This window comes from Hippoglossus stenolepis, chromosome 13, assembly GCF_022539355.2.
Source record: "Hippoglossus stenolepis isolate QCI-W04-F060 chromosome 13, HSTE1.2, whole genome shotgun sequence".
Classification (NCBI taxonomy): Eukaryota; Metazoa; Chordata; class Actinopteri; order Pleuronectiformes; family Pleuronectidae; genus Hippoglossus; species Hippoglossus stenolepis.
Genome location: NC_061495.1, coordinates 14,841,859 through 14,859,419, shown reverse-complemented (window position 1 = coordinate 14,859,419; position 17,561 = coordinate 14,841,859). Strand labels below are relative to the sequence as shown.

General features: G+C 44.5%; 1 protein-coding gene across 1 annotated transcript in view; it reads right to left on the bottom strand.

The window, feature by feature from the left end:
* Positions 1–715: 715 nt before the first annotated feature.
* Positions 716–17,561, bottom strand: part of LOC118119573 (anosmin-1) — a 43,445-nt gene continuing 26,599 nt past the window's right edge. Inside the window, exons 5-14 of the mRNA XM_035173638.2 lie at positions 16,166–16,350; positions 15,718–15,847; positions 13,297–13,502; positions 11,619–11,763; positions 9,523–9,669; positions 6,308–6,396; positions 4,921–5,092; positions 3,947–4,167; positions 3,102–3,243; positions 716–1,877 (exon numbers count right to left, since the gene is read on the bottom strand). Of these exons, the coding sequence (XP_035029529.1) occupies positions 1,819–1,877; positions 3,102–3,243; positions 3,947–4,167; positions 4,921–5,092; positions 6,308–6,396; positions 9,523–9,669; positions 11,619–11,763; positions 13,297–13,502; positions 15,718–15,847; positions 16,166–16,350 (1,496 nt within the window). The 3' untranslated portion in view covers positions 716–1,818. The remainder of the gene's footprint in view (positions 1,878–3,101; positions 3,244–3,946; positions 4,168–4,920; positions 5,093–6,307; positions 6,397–9,522; positions 9,670–11,618; positions 11,764–13,296; positions 13,503–15,717; positions 15,848–16,165; positions 16,351–17,561) is intronic.

The window sequence follows — 17,561 nt, the reverse complement described above, 5'->3', positions numbered from 1 at the left end:
TTTTGCATAATCCTGCTGATGAAGAAAGAAAAAAATGGGGATGAAAACACAACATCCTTGGTGGAGAGGATAATAATCTGCAAAAGAAACATAAAGGACAAGAACCACAGATCAAATTCAGTCTCTCTGGTGTAAATAAACTCATTAAAATAAGAAGAATATGATGCCTGGACACAAACGACAAAGCGTTGCACTATAACACACTGTCTAGCTCTGCTCCCAGGATTATTATACGTGTGCTAGAAAAGGCTTTCATTCAACATATGCAGGAAGCCAGCTTGAGCCTTTTAATGCAAAAAGTACACACTCCACACATCTACTGTAGGCCCGAGTCTCGCAGTGTCCCTCTGAGCTTTATTTTCTTGTAAACATTTCCACTTTTTTCCTTTTTACGTGTGTGAGAGGCTGCCGAGGGGATTTGATGTTTCTCCAACACACAAGTGCTCTTGAGAAGCGGGGCGTTATGTTGAGGGGTGCCCGACCCCAGCGACGCGGATTTCACTCGGGCTGTTGAGCTAGATGACCTGTTTATTTGGACTTGCAGAGTGCATGGCTCTGGCTCCTGGGCCGATCAGTGAATATGCTGTACGCACACAGTCTGCCACGGTGGAGGCTGCGGCCAAAATAAGCAACAGCAACTGCCAAACAGCACTGGGAGGAGAAGCACGTCTATTTACCGCCCGCTGCCGCGTCAATTAAACAAACAGCGAAGGGAACTGATTAAGGATTATTTTATTACTTAGCAGTTTGTACAGTTTCTACCATGGAAAAATAACATGTAACATAAGACTGTATTTACAATTCAATTTTTACAAAATGTCTTTACAAGATTTTTTTCTGCCGGTTCAAAAAGTTTCGAGACTAAAACACACAGAAACATACACATTCACACACATCCAAACCAAACTTTGTAATACACACATAAATAAATATAGACATTCACTGACTGCTCCACGACAAATATTTCTACAGCCAAGAACATGTACAATTCATCATTTCCACACAAGTTATAATTTCATTAATAAACATTACATATTACTCCCAATATAGTTCTTTGTTAATCTGTTAATGAAATATTGCTAACATATTGAAAAGAGGTAACACTATAGACATTATTCCATGCCAACAGAACGCTAATGGTCGTCATGCAAAACCATTACGAGCTTTCAATTTGAAGCAGGTAATTCATTTACAGTTCAAATAAGAAAATCAAATGTACTACATGCAACATACTACATGAAATATTCTGGGTTAGACAACAATGACTTTAATTACATTATCCATCAGTACTGACTGTGTGCCTAAGCGCCTCTTTAAAGGGTAACACAAAATAAATAGATGACTCTCTACTTTTCTTTCTTCATGAATGAACAATTGGTTTTACATGTCGGGCTTTTCCTACCATCCACGTTCAAGCATCTTCGAGCAGGTTGCCTAAGTAATTGTGTTTCTATTTGCCTGTCATCAAATCCAATTAAAATGTTTAATATCTTTATGCTGGATCGCAACATTTCATTTTTGGGATTCTGGGATCTGGATACTTTGACCTGGAATTTCATATCTTCTTTATGATTTCGCCGTGCAGACCAACCCGTCACCATGTGCCTTGTGTCAGTCAAGAGAGAGGGGTTTGATAGAGGGAGAGCTGATGTGTTGTGGAGCCTGGAGAGGATGGATCCATATATCACAAGCTGGGGGAGGTCAGTTCATGGTCTGGTGCGCTGTGTTTCTGTCTGGTTCCAAACATTCCTTCCCCGACAGACTGGAGCAGAGAGCCGATGATACGTCTCCCGACTGGGGTTTGCCTCGACTTGAAACTCAGTGTCTCTCTACCGATGGCTTCTGGTGATGAGAGTGATGCTGCCGGAGTCTGGGTCCTAGAAAACGATAAAAATCGTTTTATTTTTTCATCATAAATGTGCTGGTTGTCTTGCTGCATCAAGACCTGTTATCTAGGTCAGAACTACTATTTACATCCTCTCTTTTTGCTGAGCTAAACACCCAATGTTGTGCATAATTTTCATAAGAAATCTTGCTGCATAAAGGGTCAGAAGCATCTTCAGCATTGATTCTTTAAACTGCAGATTTCTTGGGCAATTTGAGTTCAGCAAGAACAAGCTGTAAACTCTGAAAAAGCATCACCTTATAAAGTTAATATGGTGAACCTAATAGGAAACAGTCGGCGATACATCCAGCAGACAAAAAGCAACATTATCTTACATTAATGTATTTTGGAAACCTGATTAATGTTGGATTAATATTCACTCTCCTACTAACTTAATTTGGTCTCCGGCATGGCAAATATCTGTTGGTTAAGTTGCTAGATTCTTTCTTCTTTTTTTTAAACCGAAAACAGCCTTTCACAGTTAGAAACAATGCTAATGTGGCCACTGACCAAAACAGTTAAGTTGTATGCCAGTAAATAACAAAACCAGTGAGCCAACAGACATCCCATTGGCTCCATTGAGCTTTTGGCATCTAATATTCTGCTATTTTACGGGTAGCAATGAACCAGACTATTTCTTGGCTCCGAGCACTTTCCAGGCAATGTGTTTATTAGTGAGCTTTGAGGAGCTGGTCAATAGATTTTTATTATTGTTGGACACAGGTTAGCTGTTTCCCCTTGATTCCTGTGTTTATGATAAGCTAAGCTAACTGGCTGCTGCCTGTAGTCTTGTATTGATGGCTCAGATGTGAGAGTGGCAAGAAAAAAAAAAAGCATGTTCACCAGAATGTCAAACTATTCCTATAGGTTACATAGAAAAATCTATAGTATGCTGTTAAACGGACAGCACCCTCTGTAGGCATTTATGCACGTCTTCTAAAAGCTTACAGATACAGACAAAATGCAGCTGTACCACTGGAAATCGTACCAAAGTAAAGGACGATGGAAGAATGTGGACAGTGAAAGAAAATACATTTTTGTACATAAAAGCTACATAAATTAGCCTTTATTGGGCTTGATATAGCACCAACAGGTACCATGATATAAAATAATGGCCCTGACAACTCAGGGCCATTAATGAATTATATTCATTCAAATAAAAACATTTTCTCAAATTGTTTGACACAGCATCAGCCGATAGGGGATTGGTACTTACGGTGTTGAATGACTGGTAATATGTTTGGGGTCTGGAAGGTCTTGACAGTGGCAGGACCTTCTCCTCCAGTTGTTATGACTTGCACCTCCAGTCTGTAGTAGGTGGACGGCCGCAGGTTGGACACCACGAGCAAGTTATGATCCTGCCGAGAGAGGGAGGTGGGAAATGCAATCAGCCGAAATACAACCGGGTGTGCTTTTGAATTTGACAGGACGTGGATCGGAACGGGCTGTTAGACCAGGGGAGTGTCGGCTGCAGAGCTCGTCTTTGCACAAGCCACAGACAAAAACAAAGACTTTGTTTTCATAAGGCTCGCTGTCTCTCCTCTCCGCTGCCAGCTTGATAAAGTGTGCGGTGGGTGGTTTTATTTATAGACGAGCTCCAGGGGCTGGGAGGTGCAGATAGGCAGAACGTGCTGTTGATGGAGCAGATTATGTCAAAAGAGCGGCTTTTTTTTTTCTCATGGCGCTCGCGGAGGATAAAAGAGGAAGACGTGAAGGCAGATGAAAAGGTAGAGGAGGAGAACTTCCAGCAGGACACAACACTTCCTCAGATCTATTCCTGTGTCTGTCTACACTGCTTATCACAAGATTCATGCAAAGAGGCCACAACAGTGTTATCCCGAAATCACCCTCACCTCTGACAGATGCTGTGAAACGAAACGCTGCAGATAGAACATACTTTCCTACTGCAAGCCAGACTTTCATGACTCTATATGACAGAGTATGGTCCTTGCGGTGCACTGAACCGTATTCAATGTGTCATATTTTTAAACAGTCTTCACTCTATGGCTATTAAGGGAGTTAAAATAGAAACCAATCTCGTTTTAATAACAACAGACTTACTGGAGGCAGGATCTGGGACTGCGAGATGATGCTGTTGGGGAGGCTGTTTTGCCGGCTCTCGGTGGTGATCTCGGCCCAGGTGACCTGGAAGCCTGTGATTCGCTGATTGGGAGCCACTCGGGACACGCGCCACAGGAAGTTGCCGGTGATGTTTCCCTCGTTAATGGAGAAGGAGGCTGTCAGGTTCTCAGGCTTTGCCAAAACCTTTGGAAGCCCCGGGACTGTTTCGGGAAAGGCGACGGTGAGAAAAGGCCAATAAGTGTATTTTCCTAAGATGTCAAACTGTCTCTAATATTACCAACCTGTCAGACAGCAATGAGATAACAATCAAAATACAACATGCTAACTATGCTGAAGGGCGGCTGTATGTGAGAACGCAAATGTCTGAATCAGTTGCTGTAGGGGTGAGTTAAATGTTGGAGTTGGTCAAATGTCTGTAGAATGTCTGACTGAGCCCATGAGAGGCTGCAGCAGGAAAATGTTCAGAGGATTCACAGCGATTGGGTTTGTAGGTGACAAACGAGGAGGTTAGGTTTTCACTCCTGTCTGTTTGTTGGTTGGTTTGTCAGCAGGAACACAGAGCGGATTTCCACGAAACTTCAGCGGTCAAGAAAGAACTCCTTCAATTTTGGCACAGATGTGGAAAAACAGCTGGATCCAGGAATCAATTGCTTAAATATTGCGAGAGACGTCCTCTAAAGGCGTTTTTGGACATTTTCACTAATGTCCCAGGAAGTAATTAATTGATTTTGATGAAAACAAAACAAAACAAAACAAAACAAAACAAAACAGGAACATTTTGGGACTGATGTCAATGAGTGCGTGTCATTGGGTGCTTGAAGTTAAGGGGACTAATGGAGGAGGTACAGTATGTGCTCTACCTGTGCTATTCTTATATTTAGCATGAAATACAGTGTTGACACCCACATGGATCCATTTAATGGCTTTTAAGTGTCCCCCTCCTGAGCACTCACCTCCCTCCCCTGGGCAGGGGATGTGTTTGTGAGTCTTGCTGCGGATGGTGGCACAGGACGGTGTGAGGAACGTGGTGCTCTCATCCTTGGAGCGTCTCTTGGACTTCAGCATGTGAACGGTGACTTTGTACTTGCAGGAGAACAGCAGGCCCGGGAGGTTGATGTAGTTCTCCTGCGCCAAGAAACACATTATTCAGCCTCTGATGACTTTGACATGTCACCCGGGTCAGGTCCCATGCAGCTTCAGAGATAATTAAATACACAGCGCCGCGGCAGATCACATTCCCACTCAGGCCTCAGGAACATGCCCCACATTACAGGACCACTTTGAACACTCACATGGTAAGGGTTAGGCCGCTATTCTCCTACTCAAACTGCAATATAAATGATTTTTTACAGCTCCCAAATGCAATAACAAGGATGAACTTAATTAAGAAGCTGTAACCAAAGTGGATTCATGTGTAATTTGAAGGGGAGAGCGGCCTGTAAATCCATGTTAATAAATTCTGTGCTGCAGTTTTACAATTTACACCCACTTCAAACTTTCATTATCTGTTGATCTTGACCAAAATCACATTTCTCGAGGCTTTTTAGGGAAACAAGGGGGAAAAAAGTCACACTGAGCAGTGGATACATATCTTGCATTTGTAATAAGAGGTTCTACATTAATAGGCGGTCCCCTGAGAGAAAAAACTGTGTATATTCCCTCTGATATGAAACAGCTTTGATTAAAAGTGAATGAGGCGCTGTGCTCACATAAAAGCAAAAGCCTGGAGTCTTTCCCAGTGATCTATAGAAAATGGATGTATATTTCCTAGCAACCAGCGTGTCGGTCCCCGAAGAATGTGTTGATTGCCAGGCCTCTGCCATGCTGCATCAGCCTGGGCTCAAACTGTTAACCCCCCAACCCCGGACTCTCTCGCCCCCCCTCGCCGCACCCTACAGGAAAGACCCACGCAGAAGCATTACTAAGGGCTGCTGGACATGAATGATTCCCCCATTCCGGGAAACATTTTTTTTTTTTCAGCAAATGCGTTTTATTGGCCAACACACCACATGACTGACTCATAATATTCAAAACAAAAGCCAGTGATTTGCCCTGAGCAGATCCAACGCACCAAGGCTTCAGCTCTCTCTCTCTCTCTCTCTCTCTCTCTCTCTCTCTCTCTCTCTCTCTCTCTCTCTCTCTCTCTCTCTCTCTCTCTCTCTCTCTCTCTCTCTCTCTCTCTCTCTCTCTCTCTCTCTCTCTCCAGAGTTGTTTTCTTTAGAGGACAAAAGCGCAGCCACGTGCTTTGCATAGCACAGAGCTGCTGATCAAGTCATAGCCCTGTGCACTCTGTGATCCAATCCTCTGCCGGAAGGTGTGAAACGCTTCTTGGTGACTAACCTGCGTGACCGATTTCTCTGGTCCTCGGGTCTCGTTGTGGCTGCAGTACTCCGGCATCCACTGGACGTGGTAACGACTCACTGAGGGATCTGAAAACAGGGTGGATGAAAAGAAAGAGATGTCACATAACAGAGACACAACCTCAGTATTCAGATCCAATACTTCATATTGATCCAATAATCCATTACAAGTCCTGACTGATTTATCGGTTGGCCAATAATATCGAGCCTTTCACAAACGTATCTTTTACAGAATAAACAATGGAGAAAATAAAGATGTGCATTTATGTTTAAATTTTACAAAAGAAATTGTATTGGTTGTTGTACCGTTGGAGGACATTTTTTTGTCCCTAATATCTATATGGATATCCACCCCCCAAAATCCGTATTGGTCGAGCTCAATTGAACAACAAACGTTGTTAGCTCAATTGACCGGATCAATTAATTATTTGGTATTTTTTTCTTAGATGGAGCATGCTTATTTAGGAACTCAAACAGATCAAATGTAAAACCTGCTGTCGGAACTATTTCAGTTGGTGCATGAAGGATGCTCCATCTAGGAAAAACATTTCTGAGATTCCCCATAAATACTCAATTGATCCAAAATCAATAGGTTAATCAATTGTAAAGTTGCTGATACATTGCGATGTATTGAGCAGGTAAAGGTTGGATCTAATTTTCCTATACGCACACTGTTGGACAGTTTAATTGGACAACAATGCATCTTTAAGGTCATCTCAGGTTTTGCATGGGAACTCCTACAAAGAGACCATTAACAAGTGGGTGTGGTTCAATGGAAAGATAAATCACAAGATTGAATTTCATTGGAAATGTCGTTGGAAAATGATCAGCAATTTTCTGTTCGAACCCAACTGAGCCCGAGAGAAAACTAACCAAGCTCGATCTGAACCTTTTTTTTGTGTCCGAGCCAACGTGATCGAACACAACCCGGACCCGAATATAATTTCAGAGTTTTTGTCTGAACCCGGCCTGACCCTTTGGGACCATCGGGTTTATCCTGGTAAACACACTCTCTTTAGATGAAGTGCATCGGGATGCCAAAGGAATATGATGTAACTACTTCAGTGATCAAATAAATGTCATGGAGTAGAATCGTCTGCTGATCTCCCTCTGAAATACAGTTGAGTTAAAGTATGAAGAAAGTTTTCATACCTTCAATCTATAAGTACATTACTTGATTAAATATTTTTAGTAACATTCGACAGCTGAGCCCACAGAACATGAATCTGATATCAAAAGACAATCTGGCAGACTGACGTGATTCACTGATATCTGTATCTCACAGATTACAGCACTCCCTGACATCTGCTGTCACACTTTCCATTATTGATGATCACGATAACTCTGAAAATAAAAACTTGAAAGTGAGTCCTTCTTTATCTTTGTATGAACTTATCAACATGACTTTCCTGCTTCTTAAACCTTTCCTTTTCCTCGCTGAAGGCTTTATAATTCTCAAACTTTTCTGCTTCAACTTTAAGGATTTATATTTCCCGACTGTGGAGTATAGCCGCCGTGGTCATGCTGGGACCAGCTCACTCTCTCAGCTGCAGACTCCAGCAGCAGTATTCGCCTCATTACTGTACAGTAGCTCCTCGTGAGCTCATCGGCACTGTTTATCTGCCCATCACCCTCATCTTATGTTACCAGATTTATTATTCATTCGACTGAGTTGCTTGGATATGTGGAATACTTCTCCGATTAATAATTGAGTTCTGCTGTGTTCACCCCTCGGCGGGGGCCTGCGTTGTAGTGGGGAGATAAAAGGGGCCCTTTGAAGGCTTAGACACAGATCTGGCACTTGGAGCCCCTGAGCTCTTTGGAAGCAGAAGAGAGAAATTACAGGGAACCGGGAAATCGGGAAAAAATAAACAAGATATGTTTAGCTGGATCTGATGGAGTGGGGAGGTGGCATGTAAAACAAGAAATGGGACATGGAAAGCAGGTAGAGAACAAGACCTCAGCAGTGTTCGATAAATCATGGCTGGAAGCGGGCCTCAGAAGTGCCGCCACCGCCGGACTGCTGTCTATTGTCTGCGTGTTGGGCAGACAGTGATATATTATCTGAGCCGGTGTACTGTAAAGGTTCTCTTTCGTCTGCGGGAGACGGTCCACAGGCCGCGGCTGTTTTGGATCACAGAGACAATGAGTGAGAGTTTAATCATGGTTCGGTTAACCTGTCCCTTCTCCCTGTCACACAAACCAGATGTCCAGAGACTCCAGCTCTCCAGGCCATCTGTATTTCTCTATGTTTACAGTAGTGGAATGCAGGTTGTCGGAGTCAAAGCCAGGGGTCATCCCTCAGCGTGGCAGTGACACACACACACACACTGCAGACCAACGTCGCAAACAAGAGACGAAGCTGGACGGGGATTCTGGGTGCTCTGCAACGGTGTGATTCCCCCAGCCGCGCTTGATCCCCCTCAGCATCACTCAGCTCCCGGAGTCCAGGCCAGCCTCGCAAAAAGCTCTGGGCTACCTCCATCTTCCCCCCTCGCTCTCTCTCACTCTGATTCAGCAGTTGGTGTCTCACCAGGCCTCTCCTTCAGCCAGCGTTTGCATTCTTGACTCTAAGATGTGGAGTTTGGCTTGGGCGATGACATATATTAGTAACATAACATAGACCAGTGAATGGGACTTGACAGGTTACCCTGAGAGCATGGCTTTCAAGGTTTCCATATTTCCACTCCGGTATTAACAGAAGGGTTGGGGGAATGGACACCGCTGGGACAGGCATTCCTATAGGCTTTAACCCCTTGCGGTGCAGCAACCCGCGGACGTTTCGGTTCCCTATGACATCAGGTCTTGTAAAACAACGTGGGCTGCTTCGGCGCTAATGCAAGGGCGAGGATCTATTAAATGCAGCTGTCAATAAACCCCATCGCATTGGCTCCGTCTCTTTCTGTTTATTATTCTTGACTAAACGGTGGCTCCGCTCTACCAGGCCGTGTGCAGCTTTACACCAACTCGCCCAGCACTCACATTACCATGCGTTCACAGAGACACATTGTTTCACTGATTTCATTTACACCATCTGATCCCACATTTATAAAAGGAATCCTTTGCTGTTTTGAGTAACTGAGAATCAGTCATAACACTTTGTTACGGCGTACATTAGTCATAGTGATTGATGGGCATAATGGGGTGCTAATTAGATTCTACCAAAGGGGTAAATCGATACAGTGGCGCGCATACCTCCTCGGTTCTTCCAGTAGACACGGACCTGCAGCTGGCCATCTTGGTAGAAGGGCGTGCCCACCTCCAGAGGGCCGGAGGGGCGTTTGGCCAGGGTGGAACCAAGGGGGGATATCTCCTCCTTCTTTGACTTGAGCACCGATTTTACTGGGAAGAGAAAAGGAGAAATGTTGGCTGCTGTAGCTAAGACACGGTGACTGTGTTGTGGCAAACTCCACGGCATGGTAACAAAAACACACAATTCGCTCTTTGTGAAATCACAGTTACAGCACGTTCTTTATATGCACAGATCTGGTGTGATTTGCTGGGTACACACAGCACTGACACTGCCAAGGTGAGAGGTTCAAGTCCCCCCAGGGCCGCACGCGCTTAAAACGTACACAAATGTAGCACTGGCTCGGTCTGTGCTTCCTAAGCGTGCAGCAGCTCTCCGCATGAATGCAGATGTGTTGTCAATGTACCTTGGCTATTCCTGCTTTCTGGAACCTTCAGAGTGATTGTTTGCCCGAAGACTGTAATCTGGCAAAATTCTGCTCTCAAGAAAAACAAAGAAAATTGGAATCCGCTACGTTGGTTCAGCCAATCCCGTACGGGTCTGCAATCACAAATTTGCAGCTGCATCCAGGTTTTTGTCTGATTTCAGGAAGTGCATGACCCTGCATTTGACTCATAATTGCACCTACTGCGCTTGGCTGTCACTCATCCTGAGAGGAGCCTTAATCAAAACTAAAGTGCTTTGGCTTAACGTATTCTGCAAATGACATGTGCATACTGTAGTTTTGGAATAACAGGACTGTCTGTCTGCAGCCACGTTAGCAGCTCTGAGGCCATGCAGCCACATGCTTTGAGCTAAAATGCTGATGTCTGTGTTAGCATGCTTGCCCTGGCAATGCTAACATGCTAGTGTTGACCACTTTTTACTAAATGCTAAGTGCAGCTGGGACTGATGGAAAAGTCATAGGTTTAGGGGTGTGGGGTGATTGATAAGCTTGTGGGCCCTGGTAGATGGAGATGAGATAGACAGTTCTTGTTACACACAAGTGCCGTTCGATTCTCTTTTTCTCAGAAAGTTTGACATTAATAACAAATGTGTTGCTTCTATTTTGGGTAAAGTTATGGGTCAGAATGTTTGTGGAAAATGGGCAACACCAGCCTTTTGGCTTACAACCCAAAGAGGTCCACCAGGACACTGGCAACACAGCATGGGGAAGTGGACTGCTGAATTCAAACATGGCATAGAGAGCCTGGAAGATGACCCCTGTCCTGGAAGCACTGTTCTCATCTAGGTTCTGGGTTTTCTAAAGTTTACTACATTTAATCATTGATCAATCACCCTTTATATTTGTTCATAAACCAAAGTACTGGCTAAAGTTTCCTCAGGAGTTGTACATTGACAAGCCTAACAGTTACCAACTTCAGGTCTGACGCTCTGTCCTATGTGCTTTCGCCATAAAGCTTAAAATCCATCCACACCCCATGTGACCCTAATGACTCACACAATAGCAGGGTAGGTCACCTTGAACAGTGGACCGCACAACTCACTAGGTGGAGGTTTCAATAACCTGCAGAAGTTGGTCAGAGTAAGGGTTCAATATTTGAGGAAAGTTCCTACAAGTCAGTTATAAATAAAGAAGCCTCTTGAATGAGAGGTAAAAGGTTTTCAAGAAGTCCAGTTGCCTATGTTCACTTGTGCAACTCCTGAAGATACCATGACCTGGATAACTAAGAATCTTCACAGATACTGGACAAAGTGAAATTTTGACATTATGACCCTAGAGGAAAATCAGGGGATCAAAATGATTAAAAAACTGACATAAAGGACACTAATGCCTCCACCTCAAATCATCGCAATCCATGGTTGTCAAGACCTTTCCTTTAAAAGCCACAAATGGCAGTGTTACAAGTCAAAGTCAGGGGATCCCCCCAAATGTTGAAGATTCATCTTGTGGGAACCACAAATGTCTGCACAAATATTTAAAGCGAATCTGTCCAATATTGGTTGAAATATTTCAGTCTGGATGAATTAACTGCCTGACAAAGATTGTTAAAAACAAGTTTGACAGCTGAACGAACAGAATATTAGCACCAGTGTTTACCTGACTCATTATTCTGGCCGGTGCTGAAGTGGAGAGAAGCCTTGGAGCTCTTCAGCCGCACCTGTCCCCAGTACGTGACAGCCTGCAGCTCCACAGTGTAGCTGTTGTTCTGTTGAAGTCCCTCCAGATCCACCCAGCTCTGAGCCTGCGACAACAGAAAACACTGGGATGTTGGCGTGTGTGTATGTTACCACACTGTCACTCGAGCCTCCCTTCTGAGCCCCGTCACTGTCCAACTCATAGTTCCAGCTCTCAGCCCGGGCCAACTCGGGCCTGTGGGAAAGCCTCGCTTATTGAGAACACATGTGGTGCTGAGGAAGGCACCGTGGCGAAGAGATAGCCTTCAGGGCCTCGTGAGGGAGCCATGTTATCAGAGCCTCCCAGGGCTTCCTCGCTGTGTTTGACTTGCAGCATTCCACCATCAGCGTGAGCTTGATGAGTTCTTGTTATTGACTGTGCGTGTTTTGACATTCCTCTGCCAGCCGGCTGCTTTTAAACCCCCAAGGTGCCAAAGTGGAAACCAGTAGTACATGTATCAATAGGTGTCTGGTGTCTCCCACCTCTATCTCCCCAGAGCTACATCTGCAACGCATTTCAAAAACTAATTCAGGAGAAGACTTTATAGAGGTGTGTGTGCAATGTCTAGACAATATGTCTTTCAGCTCCGCTCTCTAATGAAATACTACTCACAGATACCAAGCCACAGGTATGTGCCATTAGGTCACATGTTACTGGATATATTGTGGCTCCCAAAACTTTTAAACACCAATTTTATTCAGCTATTTGAGTAATAATGATTTATCTTTAAAGGTCAATTTGATGTAAATGTGTTTCTATGACTGCTTCAATCTGAGATAGTGCAAATATAATTGTGTTGTTTTTTTAATGGAGAAACAGAAAACCTTATTTACAGTACTATCAAAATGTTGTTCTGTGAGATTAGGAGTCAGGAAGAATAACTTTGTAAGCTCTTAACTTGCCTGTTTGTTTGAGCATTACCAAACCAAATTACTGTGTATTTATCCTTCCTAGGTGATCCCAAGTGTTAGGGGGGGCTTAGCCTGTGTGACGTCCCGGACAAAAGACCCTGAAAGCTCTTCTTTCTGGCCAGAGAAAATACTTGAGAATGTTTCAATATCCAAACTAAACTGTTCCGAGGGATAATGACAATAGGAATCAAGAAGAGGAACATTTTTCTTGGATGTTATTCAGCTTTTCTATCCTGTTTTACCGAGTCTCCACTTGGCTTAAATACACTGTATCAAGTAGAAGATAATAGGTTGGGGATTGTGTGTGTACTTATACTTATCACCACTTGACTCTAAAATTACAGAGATTTATGTTTATAAGAAACATATAAAAAAATAAACCAATACCGTTTTTAAAAAAAAACTGGTGAATTACACAAGCAAAAACTGAGTAAGGGAAAAGGAAAGTGCCAAAATACCAAATGAAAAATATGAAGAATACAAGGCGAGATATTTAAGAAACGCAAATACACAAATCATAAGTTACCACTATAAAAAAGGACTATTTAACACGCTGAATTTATTTTCTTCTAAAGCTTGACAGTGCATTTAAGGGTTCTTTCATTGGTATAAGTGATCAAAACCATGGACACCACACTGAATCAAAAGCGAGAAAAGAACACATCACTAAGACAGGGTGAGAAGATTACCCCATTGGTGGTCTTTCTCCTCTTCTTCTTGGACGGCACCATGGACTTGGTGGCCACGGTCCAGCTCCAGAACACTTTGTAGTGGTGTACGGGGATGTCGGGCTCCTCCGGCAGGGTCCAGTTGAGCCGAGCCGTCACCAGGCCCTCGTCGCCCAGCGTCACGTTGGTGATACGCAGGCTGGTGGGGCCGGGAGGGGCGGACGGATCTGAGGATAAAGCAGCAACAAAGAAATATTTTTGTACATCTGTGGACATTTAGGGAGGAAGGCTAGGAGGGTCTCTGGTTCTTGTACATGACAAATCCTGGGCCAAGGCGGTTTCCTTTGCGAGTACAATTTCAGGTTGAGTGTATTACAGGGTAAAGATACCTTTCACCACTCGTGGGTTTATATTGCCGTTGAGGAGGGGGGAGCGGTGTGACACTGTGTACACTAATTAGTCCTCCATTGACAATCTGACGTGAGATGTTATGACAGGTGTCATGTCACGTCCATGACAGCGTTCAACAGGACGGCGAGCGCAGGTCAGGGGTTAACAAACACATGCTGCTCACTTTGGCTCCGCGCTCAGCATTCCTGTACGCTAACTGTGTGTGTGTGTGTGTGTGTGTGTGTGTGTGTGTGTGTGTGTGTGTGTGTGTGTGTGTGTGTGTGTGTGTGTGTGTGTGTGTGTGTGTGAAGCTGGTTCTGAGCCACTACGTATGTGCTGCGACCCAGCTGCTGGTTGCAGGCAGGGCCACATGCCAGACACCAGACCGGAGGGAATAGGCCTGTAATGAGAAAATGATTCACGCCACAGCCCAGTTGGCTCGCCTCTCCCCGTGCCCTCTTCCACCTGAAACACATTTAATCCAGTCCAATAACACAAATTGGACACATCGGGCTCTACATACCAGCTGACGTTGGCCGCGCAAGATAAATAAGCGTCCGACTTTTACAAATGGGCCCTTTAAGTATAGTAGTGCAAAATTGCAATCAGATGATATGGCCGGGCTATATAAATAACAATGGTATGACCAAAAATGGCCAGGAGCTCATCAAGTCCATGACAGCTCCCATCAATCTATCAGCGGTCTGGCACTGATTGGTCTGATTGGAGATCAGTTTCCATCCCGATAGCAGAATCCTTCTCCCCACCTGGTATCTGGATCTGCCTGCCAGCCATCCACAAAACTCTGGGGAGCGAACGTATGACGAAGGATTGACAGGACAGGTCAACATGTGCACGTACACACACATACCGAACTCTATACTTTCAGTATTTGGCACAGATTTTAAGTATTTGGCAGAACAAGGTTCATATTTAAGATCTCTGCCAGAGTTCCAGTAGTAAACATCTTTATCTTAATTTCTTAGTTTCTTGCAGCCTGGTGAAAAAATGTACAGTGTTCCATGTGGATGTGAATTCAAAGCTGCTACCTCAGCCATTTCATTTGTCCATGTTGCACGAATGGTTCTGCCTCTGATGTGAAAAAAAAAAAAGCTCTGTATCTGATGCAATCTAGACAAAATATCATATTCACAAACCTGTAATCCCTAGGGAACCACATGACAGTTGGCCATAACTTTAACAAATGCCATCTGTGAGACAACACGTGTATTTAGCGTCATTTAACACTGAAAATACAGGGAAGGCGAGCTGAGTGGTAACACGGGATGGCATCAGAGCTCATTTCGCTAATCTGTGGCAAAGATCTGAAGCCTGCCTTGGTCACGTCACCCCCTCTCGAAGCAAGACAACACTTGCATTCATTTGAAACCTGCAATATCCTGACTAATTCAGACATATTACATTTTATATGAGTGTAAAGAGGGGGAAACCCCTTCCTTTGAAGACATAACTGAAGATCTGGTTGCACCACGGGGAAGAAATGCTCTGCTCACCCAGTCGCTCCTCGTTACTTGCATTCTACTCGGCATTGACAAGAATTTTTCTATTTAGCACAGTGAGTAAATGTGTGGAAATGTATGGGGATGAAATAATTATTCACAATTTAGCTGTGATAAAGTGATAAATGTGTATTTGGCTTTACCATAATCAGTTAGCCTCAGGTAAACAGAGCAGTGGGGGTGAACACAAAAAGGTTGACAAGTCCTCTGTTCATGCTTAAAATATGTGTTTCAGCTCTCTAAAGAGGTTCAAAGTGAGCCAGGGGAATAAAAACTGACATTTCTGAACAACAAAATGCTAAATAAGCTCGGGTAAAATGCAAATGTATTATTCACCACCCACATTTAAGTTTGTATTGTCAGATAAGACGTCAGATCAGGTCTAAAAATGCTTTCCCAAAGGCTCCACCTGTTCCAAGGTCTTAACCATAACAAATGGAGGGCAGTGGGTGTCAAACAGGATCTTACACACAAAGTAAGGCCACACACACACACACACACACACGTGCATATGTACATAGCACACACAGACCTCTGGAGGAGCGGAAGTGTTTGCTGGGCGCAGTGAAGCCGCGGGTCCCATGGACATTGACTGCAGCCACTCTGAACTGGTACCATCTGCTGGCTCTGATGTCGGCCAGTTGGACGCGCTCCTCTGTGGTCTGAGGGGACAGATGGGGAGGAGAGCAAACCACAGGGGTCAGGGTTCATGCAGGGTCACAGCCCCATGTGAGTGGGCTTCCACATCAGTCATCTGTGTGTTTCTCTTTGCCAGGACTTTCAAAGACACTGCGACTGTGAGGAATGTGCAACCGTGTGCAACAGTCTGTCAGTGCAGTGCAGCACTTTCACAGCTGTAGCATGTGGCCCTGTTGCTGTGATACAACTCTGATCAAAAGACTGACACATTTTGATGGGATTTAAAGATAAAAACATTACTCTTACTGCTATGCTACAGTGTTTTACATGTAGATTCCTACCTGTGCCACCGTGTCCCACTCTGTGGCATCGTCTTCGCTGGGATGGATGCCATAGTTCCAGCGGCGCTGCACCACATAGAGGACTGGCTCCACGGATATGTTAAACTTGGACGACCAGCGGATTTCCAGCTGACCCGACGGCTGCTCCGAAAACACCAGCTCCTTCCTCGGCTTCAGTGGAACTCCTAAAAGTGCAGACGAGGAAGAGGACAGTTACCACCGTGCGAAAAATTACAGGTGAACTACGACGTGAAATTTGTTGTTTTCCTGTCAAGTGTGAATGCAAGGTGGAAAGATAAATGACAGCATCCGTGTAGCGCAGATACAGGTTTGAAAAATGAGACATGACCTCACCGCGATAGATTTAATACATGCTGTGGGTCAACAGCATCATCACCCTACTGTGACAGATTGTGATATTTCATGGCCGGAGCGATGTATTTTATTAGCCGTGCTTCTTAGTAATGATACACATAGTTTGCATTCAGGTATGTGAGATTGGATACATAACGTCTCTCTCTTTACCTTCTTGCACACACAAAATACACAAGTGCAAACACATGCACATATATGCTTCGTTCATTTGCATCGTTGCACTCCAGCTTCAGCCTTTTCAGTCGAGGTCGGCGTGGCCATGTGCAATAAATTAGAGATTTATTAAGTGCAGGATCGGGCCAAACACTCAGCCAAGTCAGGCCCGACTCTCTCATGTGAATTTATTGCAGTGGAGACGTAGTGAGTTGTTGATTGAGCGTCGGGTACAGTGATAATGAGATGGAGATTGGAAAAGTGAGTTTAGAAGTACAGGAGGAGGCTGAATACATCCCACAATTCTCAATAAATCGCCTCACACTTCAGACAATTACGCCGGACCACTGTCGGCGCCGAGCAGCCCCCCGCCGCTCCGTGTTTATAAACTGCACCAATGCCGATCAAGGCTACTGCACAGCATGTGGGTAAACATCATCAGGACTGCGTTTTGTATGCAGGGCACTTCAGCTCCTTATATCTCCATTCAGTCTCCGTACACAGCGTGTGAAAGTGATTGATTGACACATACAAGATCTTGGAAGATGGAGGAGGGTCCTTGAGCCACATGCATATGGAGTCAGTGCTTTGTTGTGTCCCGCTGATAACAGCTTTCTGCATACTAACAGCTGGGGGTCATTGTACTGCGGTTTCACAGCTCTGCAGCAAAGTGTGTGAGTGCGCGCGAACAGACGCTTCTCTGCGCAATAACGGACGACCAAGGTAACCGCAGCATTCCTCTTCCCCCTCTGTCTTAACTCATCTTCCCACAGAGTCACACAAGTTCCCCTGCAACAACACAAATCACACGCACACACGCACACGCACAGCCCCTCTCTTCCGCAATATGTGGCAGGGAAAAGAACAC